This window comes from Phasianus colchicus, chromosome 4 (assembly GCF_987193195.1).
Source record: "Phasianus colchicus chromosome 4, bPhaCol1.hap1.1, whole genome shotgun sequence".
Lineage (NCBI taxonomy): Eukaryota > Metazoa > Chordata > Aves > Galliformes > Phasianidae > Phasianus > Phasianus colchicus.
In genome coordinates, this window is record NC_143439.1 from 46,557,092 (window position 1) to 46,570,970 (window position 13,879).

A 13,879-nucleotide genomic window follows, 5' to 3' on the forward strand; every position below is an offset into this window, starting at 1 on the left:
TTCTTAATTCTTTAATATTTAGGCTTAGGCATTTCAAGAAATACACTTGTTTTTTTCATATATTCACGTGATGCCATTTTGGAATTGAATTTATGTAAGGAAATATTTCATGTCAAGTATGAAGTCCATTCTTTTCTAGTTATGGAACAATTTTTTTTAAAATCCTAGTCTTTAAGCTCCCAGTCTCTTGGGCAACCAGTAACACAGCCAACGATGTCTCAGCCTGCTACTTTACAGCTCCAGTCCAGCATGTCCCAGGTATGGATTAAGTTGGTTTGCTAAGTTGTTTTATTATTTCTTTAACAGTCTTGATCTAACTATAAAGTTAATTTCTCTTTCAAAAACTGAGTTCTTAGTTGTCAAAGGTGCCTTCAGCGTTTTTCTCAAAATGAGCCAATTTCTGTTTGACAGAACAGTACCATGTGAATTACTAAAGTTTTATAGGGTCTTAGTGATTTGAGTGCCAATCAGTTTCTTTTGCTGCTATTCGTTTTGTTTTGTTCTAAGCAGACTAATTCTCATGCATCAGTTAAACATGTAGACATGAAGTCTGTGACACTTTTGTACTGAAGATTTTGTCTTTGGTTGATGACTACTAGCAGTTTAAAAACCAGTGCTTGATTTCTTTGCTAGTCTGGAGGAGTGTATTTACTACTTGTGAATTAAACGTGATTATTTTTGCTCAGCTTATAATTTATACATGGCACTACAGCCTGTCTTTCAGTTTTCAGCTCAATTAGGAGCTATGCAGCACCTAAAGGACCAGCTGGAGCAGAGAACACGCATGATAGAGGCAAATATTCATCGGCAGCAAGAAGAGTTGCGGAAAATTCAAGAACAGCTTCAGATTGTCCACGGTCAAGGACTTCAGGTGAGTAGGTGTAACTCATACACATTTCATCTGTAGAGAATTTAGAGATCTAAAATGAGATTTGGGCACTTCATTCCAAAATGGGATTCTCTGTACTCCTTATCAGCTGTCTTCTGGACCTTGTGTGCCCAAAATTCGTAGAACTAATGTCACTGTTCCTGCGGTACTTATAATTTTGCTTCTGAATGTATCTAGTTGTGCCCCAATGTATTCTTTCAATGTTGAGTGGCTTGTGCTACTTAAATGTAAAAGAATGTGTTGTAGTGGTTATTACTTCTTGAATAGCTTTGCAGCCATTAGAATATTCATTCTAAATGTGCAAGATGTATATTTATTTCCCCTTTTAGCTCAGGGGTGTAAAAATCATGCCTCTTGGTTGAATGCATACCTCTTAAAAGATTGTCCCAACTATCAGGCTTACATCCTCTTACAGACTGTTCTAGTGAGGTGGTTATACATTGTGTGGCATTCTGAAGTAGTTATTCAGCCACAAAGACAGGAAGTCTAGAGGACTAGAGGGAATAGCCTCAAGTTGTGCCAAGGAAGATTCAGGCTGGAGGTTACACAATACTACTTTTCTGAAAGAGTGGTCAGGCACCGGAATGGGCTGTCCGGGGAGGTGGTGGAGTCACCAACCCCAGAGGTGTTCAAAGAATGTTTAGATGTTGTCTTGAGGGACGTGGTTTAGTGAAAGCTGTGGGTGATCAGTGGGCAGTTGGACTGGATGATCTTGTAGGTCTTTTCTAGCCTCAGTGATTCTATGATTCTCTGCATTACCCAGTCTAGCGGCTGAGAGTAACAAAGACCTGACTGCCTGATTTCTGTATTTTAACCAACATATGTATTTTATGGATTTTTAATTTTGTCATTCTGTTTTCAGCATCTATCTTGGGAAGAAAAGAATGACCTTATTGATTGGGCTTTTCTTGCTTAATAAAAAAAAAGCCAAAACAAACGAACAAAAAACTAAAGTACATCATAAGAAAATAATCTAAATATTTTCAGTGTGCATTGTGAATAAAGAGTAAAAAATTCTATATTTCCTGGAAGTATTGAGTACGTTGCTTACACTCTGTTGTGGAATAAGAGTTTGTGACATGTGCTTTTTTGTATTTTACTGTGATCTCATGTAAGCCTTCCAGCAGTAGATTGCTTTGTAGGTGCTTGAAAGGAGAGATTCACAGCTATCATTCCATGCACTGCAGAGGAACCTTATTTAGGACAATGGAAAGTAGAATACAAAATTGAAGTGCTGCACATTCTACGTTATTACAATGAGTCATTGTAGTTCTTAGTCTAACATTTTGTAAAGACTCAAACTACTTTCATGGTAAATCCAGTTTATTGAAACAAGGAAAATTCAGTATAACCAGTATGGTTTTGTAATTGCCAAGGAAGATTGCCTTCTTGGTGCTATGTCTGTATCAACTGATTCTGAGATTTTTAATTAGTTTCACTTCTAGAGGCTCGACAAGTAGAAGCAATATCTCTAAAGAATTTAATCTTTAAATAGTTATAGCTTACATTGTAAATCAATCTACAAATATTACTTCTAATTTAAAAACAGATATTAAACCTCAGTGTTAAGGGCTTTAAAATTCACAATTCTCATTCTTAGCTGTTATAGTAGTCTCTGAATACAGATCATATATGGGAGTTAGCCCTTTGCTCTTGGAAATTGCAATGCTGTTTGAACATCTAATAACTGGAATGAAGCCTTACCTTGTATTAATATCAGAAGAAATTAATTTTCGTTTTTGTCTAAGATATTGAACAATTAACAGATTTTTCATAAGAGCTAATTTTAGGATTTTTTTTAAGATGTTCTTGCAGCAGTCAACTTCTGGACTAAACTTCAGTTCTGTGCAGCTTACATCTGGAAATTCTTCAAGTGTTCAGCAACTTGCACCAGCAAACATGCAAGGTCAGGTTGTTCAAACTAATCAGACCCAAAGTGGGATGAACACAGGACATACAAGTACACCACACATGATCCAGCAACAGCCTTTGCAGAGCTCTGCGTCACAGGTAAAATTCTCACTAGTGAGAAGAGTAATAATAGCTTTTTTAACTTCTCCCCCTCCAAATTTTTGTGACTGTCCTTCAAATCAAGTTTATCTATTGATGTTCAAAGTTTTACAATTGAAATGTACTTATATTCTTGCTAATCCAATTTCCCACCTTGCTTTAATTTTAAAACTTAGAAATGTGAATAACTACAAATATAAATAATTACAATTTGCAAATGGAAATAATTCCAAATGCCTTTTGGAAAAAATCAATATAAAGAAAACATTTAGCCTCCCTTTTCGTGAATTTTTATGAATTTTCTACTGACAGAATGTACAGCATGAGAACATTTGTACTAATTGAGCTTGAAACCCAGTATCCAGACACTGATCTCTACAGTAAATGCCTAGAAAAACATAAGAACAGGAAAAGCATATATTGATGATTCTGAAGTTGACTTTTCTGCTCCTCAGCAATTTCAGTCAGATGCCATAGGTGATACCTTTTGCATTTTAAATCCTTTGATGGATTTTTCTTCTATGAGTTTATCCAGTTTGTTTTGATTGCATGTAAACTTCTGAAATCCGCAGTATCTTGCACTGAGTTCTACAGCTTTAGCTCCTGCAAAATTTGTTGGTGTTTGTTTTTTAAACCTGCCACCTAGCTTTTACACTGGGAAATACACTGAGCAGTTACTCACTTTTCATCTTCTTCGTCATACATAATTTCAGAGTCTTCTGTCATATGTATACAAGTCTTTTTCTCAAGCTGAGGAGTTCTAATGTGCTTGACAATTTTATAGAGGGGGTGCTTATAATTGTAATCTCTGTGGTCATCCTCCTCTTTACTTTTTTCCAAATCCCATACTACTTTTTAAAATTTGTGATGAGACAGAGTAATGGTGGACAATTTATCACTTTAGCGTTATGTTAGTTCCAGACTTTGAAGTATGAAATTGATTGAGGTAATGTGCGTGTTTTAATGTGGCACAGAGATGCTAAAGGAGTGGAAGACAGGATCTTGAACAAACAGTATGCAAGCAGATGAAATATTAAGGAAAAAGATATTCTGAAGAGGAGAAGAGATTAAGAGATTTTCAGATGCCCTAGAGCCAGTCCCACCTCCAAATCCTCAATTGATAGGAAATACCTGTCTACTTTAAAGTAAGAATTCATTTGTAATAGAAAAACATTAGCAGTTGTAAAGCATGGGTAATTACAATGAGGAAGATGATTGTAGTAGCTGGCTATTTTCAAGTGACTGATTCATTACATGTTCTTCCTTTACAGCATAATCAACAAAACGTACTTAGTGGACACGGTCAACAATCTTCTCTTGCCAGTCAGTCACAGAACACAGTCTCAACACCTTTGTATAACACTATGGTCATTTCTCAGCCAACAACAGGAAATGTGGTTCAGGTTCCTTCTAGCTTACCACAGAACAATAACCAGAATGCTGCTGCAGTAACTACTTTTACACAAGATAGACAAATCAGGTAAATTTTCAAGACCATATTGGGATGACTAGTAGCTATGCAACCACAGCATTTATAATATCATGTATGGAAAAGTAGCATAAAACCCATATTGTTTGTTACCATAATCACACAGCTGTTTAGCTAAACTGTACTCAAAATGGTGTGTTCATAGGCTTATCATAATCAGTAGTGTTACAACAAGGTATGAGCTTGACAAAATCTGCATTTGTCAAGAGGACCTAATGCTTGATGCATTTTTCCTGAAGTGATGCTAAATGTCTTTTTCTGTTGACAGATTTTCTCAAGGTCAGCAGCTTGTAACAAAACTTGTCACAGCCCCAGTAGCGTGTGGAGCAGTAATGGTACCAAGTACTATGTTTATGGGACAGGTGGTGACAGCTTATCCCACTTTTGCTGCCCAACAGCAGCAGCCACAGACTTTGCCAGTAACACAGCAACAGCAGCAGCAGCAGCAGCAAAGTCAGCAAGACCAGCAGCAGCAGCAGCAGCTCACTGCAGTTCAACAACCAGCTCAGCCACAGCTGACCCAGCACCCGCAACAGTTCCTACAGGTAATGTAGCATTCTCTAGAAATTTGTCAGTCCTGAGACTTTCAGCATGCTTCTTAGAATTATCTTAATATTCTTAGGCTGCCATGAAAGTAATGTCTTGTATTTATTTCCATGGAAACTACAGCTGATACAGAGAACAACACAGTTACACTACTTGATTGAGCAAGCTCTCAGCTACAAAACAGTTTTTCGACATAGTCTGTACCATTAGCTATGCAAGAGCCTGAATGCTATGCTTGTAAAAATCCATACCGACAGAGATGACCACTGTTTCATAGCTGCTATAAAGGTATTGTTGCTAGAAAAATGTTGCCCATGCAGTCCATCTTTCATCGGCCCGAACAGATGGAAGTCAGAAGGTTGCAAATCCAGACTATATGGTGGATGTGGTAGAACAGTCCAGTTAAGACTGGCTATGTGTTCCATGGTCTTTGAGCTGATAGGGGACCATGCATTACTGTGTTGCAAGAGAAAGATTGTCTTATTCTCTAGCCTTACTCTGGTGGTTTGGGTCTTCAGCTTAGTCAGTGTTGTGTTGCATCGGTCAGACTTGATGGTTTGTCCAAGTTCCAGGAAATCCAGGATTGCATTGTTCTTATCCTAAAAGATAGTGCACATCACTTTACCTGCTGAGGTCTGTGTCTGGAACTTTTTCTTCAGTGGGAAATTCATGTGTCACCATTCTGTGGACTGCCATTTTAACTCTAGCTCATAGCAGTGACACCAAGTGTTATCACCAATGGTGCAATCCAGTAAACTGCAGCATCGTATTGGTTCAGTAGGTCCTGACAAGCTTGCATGAGGTGCTCTTTCTGTTCCTATGTGAGCATTTGTGGGACACATCTGGCGCAAACCTTGCAATATTCTAGCGTTGCCACCATCATTTCCAACACAATGAAGCTGAACTTCAGCTCTGTACACAGTTCCCTGGTCATGATCTGCTGATTCATGTGGTGAGCTAATCAAGATAGTCTTCATTTCATGGTGTGACAGCTGTGCACGGCCATCTAGAATGACCACTGAGGTCATTTAGGCTAGTGCCAACCCATCATCCCATACCCACTCATTGCCACATCTACATATTTCTTGAACACCCCTAGGGATAGTGACTCCACCACCTCCCTGAGCAGCCTGTTGAACAAACTTTCTTACTATGTGCAGTCTCCCTTTTACAATAGAAGAGCATAAAGTTGGAATTTCTACAATTGAGTAAGTAGCTGGAAACTCAATCTAAGTATATGTGGACAAGGAATAGTTAAGATTCCATTTATGGATGAGTAAAATTTTCTTTACCTGGGCCAGTGGCAAAAAATAGTAGCTTGTTAAAAAAGCTTTTCCATAAGAAAATGGAATTTTAGCCACTCATCAGGCAAAGGCTTTTTAGCTGCAAGCTGAAATCTGGTCGAAAAGAGAACTGAAGAATAGCTAGTTATTTGAATTTCAGCACTCGTTCATGCTGTTTAGCAGATAGGTAGTGTCTGTCCCTGCTTTTAAATTAAAATGTTTATGCAGTTTTGACTTCATTCTTTTGAAAACAAAACAAGATCCAGCCTGATGTTGAACACCTCCAGGGATGGAGCATCCACAGCTTCTCTGGGCAGCCTCTTCCAGCAATTCACCACCTTCTCAATAAAAATCTTCTCCCTGATATCTAATCTAAACCTTTAGTTTAAAACCAGTCCCCTGTGTTTTATCACTACCTACCCATGTAAAAAGTTGATTTCCCTCATGTTTATGATCTCCTTCTCACAGTCTGATTCTGCAGGTGCAAGAGCGATGTAGTTGTTCTGGATTGAGATGTCCAGTTCCTTTTGTACCCATCCTTCACTGCTTTTTCTTCAACACCATCATCTTTTGTTTCTAGGAAGAGTGACATTAAAAATAAGAGTTATTTGCAGTAATGATTAATCCCCTTCAAAGGAGATGTTTGGGTCTGCAAATGGGGCAGCTTCCTTGGTTTTCTTCCTTGGATTTTTATCCAGAGATAAATTTGATCTGTGCCAAGTCATGCTTTGGTATGCCAAGGCACTGCTTTCTATGTGACTGCAGTAACATATGTATGGTTAAAATAGATTCCTTAAGCCCCGTTATGCTCTTGTGTTTTGAAATAGGGACAAATTGCCATGTGCTCCACCCATTGTCACAGGAAATCGCGAAGACCAGCTGCTTTATCAAATGCTCTAAGTATCTCCATTAATGCCAACTAATCTTTGCATTGTTGGTTCAGCTTCAATGACCAAATTAGAAGTTTATTTTGACCGAATTCTTCCACAAGGTTAAAAAGCAGCCAGGCCTGCACTTCTTAGAGCAGCAGAAAACATAATTTTCTTTTGTTTGCATGTTTTAGACATCCAGGTTACTTCACGGGAATCAGTCAGCTCAGCTTATCCTCTCTGCTGCTTTCCCACTACAGCAAAGCACTTTTACTCAGTCCCACCACCAGCAGCACCAATCGCAGCAGCAGCTCTCACGGCACAGAACTGACAAGATGACGGATCCTTCCAAAGCGCAGCCGCAGTAGCTGGGGGCTCTGCCTCTCCTGGAAGCCAGCTACCAGGAGGGGGCTGCTCCATAACCACTTGCACTGAAGTTGCAGAGGTAGCAGTACAAAGCCTTTCTAACGCTCTGCGGTATTGAGACCTACAGCTAACTTCTGGAATCTGTTGAGGAAAACCACCAGGTGATGGCAGGGACGTGGCCAACTTTGATCGTTGTCCCAGTTTCTGTGCTCTAAAAGGTTTGCTGCCATGTGTTAATTTGTCCAGGTGAAATCAAAAAATGTGACTGAAATGAGAGGGATGCTGAAAATATTGGTATTTTTTATCAGTTCTGTACATTTTTAAAGTATTAAAATGGACACAGAGCAATTGTTTGATTTAGCAGAAAAAATGCCAGGAATATAGTCCGACAAACATCTAATTTTTTCAGATGATTATGGGACAGTAAATATTTTGAAAATGTTGTGTGAAATCCAGTTCTCTGTTGTACAGATGCTGTAAAATATTGTGTATATGTCTGCATAAAAGGAGAAAGAGCAAAATATTTTATATGATGCATGAAATGTAATCTGTTATTTGTAGGTTTGAATATGTTTCCCTAAATTTTCACGCCATACTCAGACTGATGTTTTCCTTTGTTCTGCCCCTTTGTTTACAACATGCTGCATCGTTACTTTCACCCTCAGTGTGGGCACAGGTCTCTCGTTTGTGCTTTGTCTGTGATGTCACAGTCTGTTCGGTGAGGTATGGTGTGTTGGTTAGTTGACTTCTCGAGGTTAAATTATTGACGAAGCCGTTTGAACTGGTGATCGTGCATCAGGGTTCAGGGTGTTCAGATTCATGAGTATCATCCATCGTTTCATACCTAATTCATTTTATTTGAAAAAAAAAAAAAAATAGGAATTTGCACTGCTTCCTTGCGGATGGTTTGGAATTTTATTCCCCAAAGCTATCTTTTGATATAGTTCATAGTTGGAAATATTTATGTAAAATGTTAAAAAAAAAAAAAAAAAAAAAAAAAGACGGTAATTTTCAAGAATGTTTCAGTTATAGGAGTAATTTGCACAAAAAATATATTTACATTTAATAACCTTTTGGGCACTTTTTAACCACTTTCTCTGTGGTGAGAATTGTAACTTGTTAAAATATGTTGGAATCTTTTTATTCTCATTCAAAAATTAGATCTTTCTTTAGTCAGAACTAATTCAGGGTCATTTTAACAACAACAGAAAAACCCATAGTGCCTTGATTTTAATTCAGGTGATAATGTTGAACATCTTGACTTACAGTGTCTCGAATCTGTAACCATTCTCAATTTTGAAGTCTTAGTACGTTGTCAGCCAAACTCGTGTATCTACTTCATAGCTGTTTCTGCATCGTGATCATCTCAATAACAATCTGAGTTGAGAACGTGAGCGTTTTTGAGTGCTGCTCCCCCTCAAACACTAAGTCAGAAACTGAGGAGTCTCAGCAATCTCAGACCTTGAAGGTATGGTTCTTGAAGATGTAAAAGCAGAGAGTGCTCCTGTAGCGGGAGCAGGAAGGGTAACCTGATTTGAAATAATAAGAGTCATTTAAAACCATTTCTGTAGTGTTTAGAGTATGTCTTGGGGGAGATCATGGTCGATTTAGGAGATATCACTGAACTAAGACTTCAGAAGGCAACTTCACTTTATAAAGAAAATAAAAAGTTCCAACAGATATGATGTGCTATTTTAGGTAGGGTTTTATGGTACTAGTTTGAGAAAACCACAACTTTAGAGGCAAATAAACAAACACAGATAGATCTGAGAATTAAAATAAAACAGCAAAAGCAGTTAAAATTAGTAGTAGGGAGAGAAAGCTGGATTAATCTTGAATACTGAGGAGGAGTTGAATGAATGTAACCAAATGGTGACGGACTGTTTTGTACTCTGGAACAGTTTGATTGTATTACTGGGCGAGCCAAACCCGCAGGAGGGTGGCACCAGTTCAGCGAGCGCTCCATGCCATTGATGGCATTTTGGGGCTGGCCTTTGCCTCTCCAGGTGTCCCACCATTGCATCTTTGTTGTTCCCCACTTACAAAGCAAGAGTTTGGTACCAAAAAGCACAGTTGTGAACAAGGAAGGAGTATGAGAAATACAGTACCAAAGAGAGTTAGATTGCGCTCTGCTCCAAGAGGCCTCTCGCAGCAAGGAGGCAGGTGCCAGTGCCAGACATAGCAAGGACAAGTTCCCTTCTCTAAAAGGATTTCTGCCATTCTCTGAGCTGGGATAAGGGTCAGAAGCCCGCTGCTGTAGAGCTCCGTGTAACAAAGTTTGCCTTGCTCTGCTCTGCTGCCGCACCATCCACCTGTTTCTAAAATAAGCTGCATTACCAGAGGTCTGTGCTAGCAGCACTGCTGCTTAATGGAAGTAGGTTAGAGAAAAATTGTTAACCATTTACAGTAATAACAGAGCACTAAAAAAGAAACCTGGGAGAGCTTTAATAGTGCTGTTAGAACTATGGAATAGTGGTAAAATAGGTTTATTAAGCTATTATACTGAGAATTACAAAAAATAGAGATAACAGCCAGCCAGTTAATGATGCAACTTTTTATATGAAGCTCCATTTAAACTTCTCTTCCCATTCCCCCCCTCCCCAAAACTCTCGTGTGCTGCTATAGGTCTGTTGGTAAAACGCTGAACTAGGTGAGAGAAAATAGATGACAGCGATAGCAGGGCTGCTGAAAGAGAATAAAGAAATGTATGCTTTGATCAAGAAGCTTTTTGTAACCTCAGAGAACTCGTTCAATTACAGAGCTACCAGCCAGTAGACAAAGCATAGAAGGTGGGGAAATTCACAGAAACTGGAAAAATACAGCATCCATTTGAAATATACCTACCGTGAATCAGGCAAACTTTATACAGAAATATGTAGAACTTGTTCCATGTTCTGTGCAAGGGTGCAAATGCTTTGTTTCACAGCTACTGACTCAAAGGTGTATATTTCAGGTGTCTGCGGCTTCCCCCTTGCTGAATCAGTTGCTGAGCTGTTCTTGATTTTAGTGGGAAGAGGACCAGGCTGTCGCCTCTTTCTTAATCAGCCTTTTGCTTCTGCCTGCCTCATTTACTACAGTCATAGATTATTTGCAACATCCTAATCAATAGCATGATAAGAAATGCTGCGATGCTGCAGGTTCTGGGGTGCAGATGTCACAGAATGACTCTGACAGAAGGGAAGGAATCTGTTAAGGAGAGGGTTGTATTTGTGCAGGCACAGTCTGGTGGTACGGAACGGAGTGAAACAGAGTCGCATGGAGTTTAGAAGACAGACATTGTTTGCCAGCAATGGGTGAGGATTTGAAGAAAAGCTTCTAGGAAAATTACAGAGAAAAAGAATATATAGCTATTTTTATATTATATTTAATATATATTTGTATATAAATATGAAAAGATTCTAGTAAGAGCTCTCCATATGCCTTCCATTTCATCTAGAAGGTTTACCTTCTGCACTATGGTTCCAGTGTGTCGCCACTTGTGTGGGCATCCTGCCTGCTGCCAAACACCAAAATCAGTAACCCAGTATCCTTACAACAGGTAGGTTTCATTTCAGCTTTATGTAAAAAATTAATTAAAAGAAAACTATATCAGGCAGTTTTTCATGGAAAAAGAAATTCTCTTAAGATTCAAATAGCACTTTCTATCTTTTATTTTATTTTTATTGTTTGGAGTAATAAGAAGCACTTTACTGAAAAGACTATTTGAAAACCAGTTTATTTCTTTAGTCAGTGAAACTGTTAAGGGGGGGAGGGGACATCAAGGAATAATGTGTAAAACTGTCAAACAGAGACATTTCTGGAAAATGTTTCTTTAATACGGTGATCCTTTGAGGCTCAAAGTGCAAGATGAAAAAGGCTAATAGAACTGATTGGCTTCATGTTTTACATGGCGTGGGGAAAGGATGAAGGATTATGGCTTCCTAGGGAGGAGACCTTTTATGTTGCACAGTCGCCTATGAGAGAGACTCATCTGGAGGCCCACCTGCCTGCTCAGTAATTCTAAGTGTCCCTTAGGATTATAACGTGTGTGACAGTGTACCGCAGGGTTAAAGATGTGGCCTTTTGCAGATGTTGAAGTCAATTCAAAAACCATGCATATGTTCAGAGAATTTAACCCGGGTATTGTGATGAGTGTTGTAGATGTCACGGCATCAGGAGATGTTGGACGTCACAGTCATGAATTTCTCTATTTGAAATCATTACTGAAATTAGATGTACAGTCAGAGGACTGGAAAAAAATGGTTATTTTGATTAAAAGGAGAGAGACTAGTTTTAATAATTAACTTTTTATTTTTTTACTTATCCCTGGTGGAAAAAGTTGAAGAGTTAAATGAATTTGGATTAAAAAAGAAGTATTTAAGCCAATTACAGTAGGTGAGACAACTGTGAGCGAACATTTGAAATTGTGGTTGTCCTGAGACTGGATGGTTGCTTTTTCAATATCATGATTTGTAACACTACATTCCTTGTCTTTTTTTTTTTTTTTTTTTTAGCCAGGTGATTTAAGCTCTGTTATACTTCATGCTGTGTCATCTGCATGAATTGTGCCAGCATGATATGCTCTATTCAAAGAAATTGTACCTAAATAAAAAGGAGGGAAAAAAAAAACACAAAACAAAACACTGTGTCTGAACAAAATACTGTGTGGCCTATACAGAGACCCTAGCTATGACTGAGAGATGCTGCATTAACAGACAATCAATGAGTAAATTATTTATGAAACACTTTCGGGAATGGTCTTAAAGGTGTTACTGCTTTGAAAGCAGTTGGTGAGTTGTGTTTTCTAAGAAGGAAGGTAAAAACTATTTATTTTAAAATACATCAGATTGAATGTTGAGTTTTTAAGCAGTGTTGATTTCACAGTGTCTCGGGTTCCAGTTTTGTTTTGTATTTTTTGAACTGGCATTAGCTTTGTATTTGTTCACCAACAACCCCTAATGCCGCTCATATTGATGTCAGGAAATGTAGATACAGTTCCCTGGTGTTCGTGTGACCATTACTAACTGTCAATTTTATTTTTTTTTTTAATTGAATAAATGTAACGTTTAAAATTTTGCTTTTTGTAGCTTCTAAGGTTCTAGAATTTTATTTTTTTTTCTGAGTTCCTTAATGGCACTTCGGTAAGAGTTTCACAGTGAAGTGCTCTCATACCCCTTCCACAGATGTAACAAAGGCACTCTCTGCCCCCCAATAACTGACGTGTGAGAAGTTGCTTGATGTCAATTTTACCTTCTCTCCCTCCCCAGAGAAATGACTTGTGAGACTTCAGTAAAAATGCATACTGTACTCCTTTTTTGTCTGCTCTCTGTATCTCTTCATAAACTGCTGGCCCATGCTGATGGCCGGAGACCTTCAGCTTGTGTGGTTGCACTGCCGCTCTTACAGGCTGCTCTAATCCTCTCACTGAGCAAAGCGGGAATGCCAAGGGCAATAATTTAATAATGTGAAGTTAGCCAAATGTTTAAGGGAAGGTGAGAGAGAAGGAAATCCCACAGTTGAAGCTGAATACCTGGAGGAAGTCATAAATATTCTTCGCAGTCTGCTATTCTCTCTTTGTATCATCATCCCAGCAGACGCTCTAATCTAAGCTACTAATATTTTGCCTTCGGGAATTAAAGCATCATCCTTGTGCAAGTTGTGTCCCACCTGCAGTCCCTGAGCAACTCCACATACCACAGGAAACAAAACAAGCTGCAGAAGCACCCGTTAAAAACTGCCCAAACCCAGCAATAGTAAGGCTGATAGCACGCAGTACAATTAGCACTTTTCTTAGATCTGAACTTTAGAAATATCAATATATTTTTCCACAAACTTATCAAGAAGAGCTATAACTATAAATAACTACAGCAGCGCCTGAAGCAATGCTGTTCAATGACACTTCACTGTTGTGCAAATTGAGAAACAAGAGCTCTGCTTACAGGAGAATGTTAGGTAACTGGAAGATTAGCAATCCAAAGGTTAGCTACCTCAGCACCCCGGGCTCAGTGTCAGCGATACAAATTCCAGACCTCAGCAGTCAGAGGGCAGTGGGTAACAACCAAGAACTCCAATCTTAAGCAGTCACAGTAGCACACAGTCTTTTTCAAACCCCATTGGCAACTCTGTTTTCACATAGGACGTATGTGTAAATCAGATCAGCTTGAGGATATACCTCTGTAGCACATCACACAGATGGGCGCAGCCATTGCTTTGCACCTTAGCAATAATGTCAGCCCAAGGTTGTAGTGGCAACCTGCCATGAGCGCTGGCTTCTGGGACACAGCAAGGTGAGCTGCAAGAAAATGCCACGTCAGCGTCCAGTATCATGGAAATACCTCAGGATAACACTGGGTAAACGTGGATGAAACTGCACAGTCCTCTTCATTCAAGAGCCCAGTTTGTTTGATGCAAAGGAAAGCTGTACAGCAGCAGGTGGCCTTTTAGAGAG

General features: G+C 38.9%; 1 protein-coding gene across 8 annotated transcripts in view; it reads left to right on the forward strand.

Moving 5' to 3' along the window:
- Positions 1–12,708, forward strand: part of CLOCK (clock circadian regulator) — a 52,849-nt gene extending 40,141 nt beyond the window's left edge. For 6 of the 8 annotated variants that reach the window (XM_031588602.2, XM_031588603.2, XM_090139424.1 and 3 more), the window contains 6 exons: positions 169–258; positions 713–871; positions 2,693–2,899; positions 4,171–4,379; positions 4,657–4,933; positions 7,281–12,708. In XM_031588602.2, coding sequence (XP_031444462.2) covers positions 169–258; positions 713–871; positions 2,693–2,899; positions 4,171–4,379; positions 4,657–4,933; positions 7,281–7,454 — 1,116 coding nt within the window. In that variant the 3' untranslated portion in view covers positions 7,455–12,708. The remainder of the gene's footprint in view (positions 1–168; positions 259–712; positions 872–2,692; positions 2,900–4,170; positions 4,380–4,656; positions 4,934–7,280) is intronic. The other 2 variants (XM_031588605.2, XM_031588604.2) reach the window with 2 other exon arrangements.
- Positions 12,709–13,879: the final 1,171 nt, after the last annotated feature.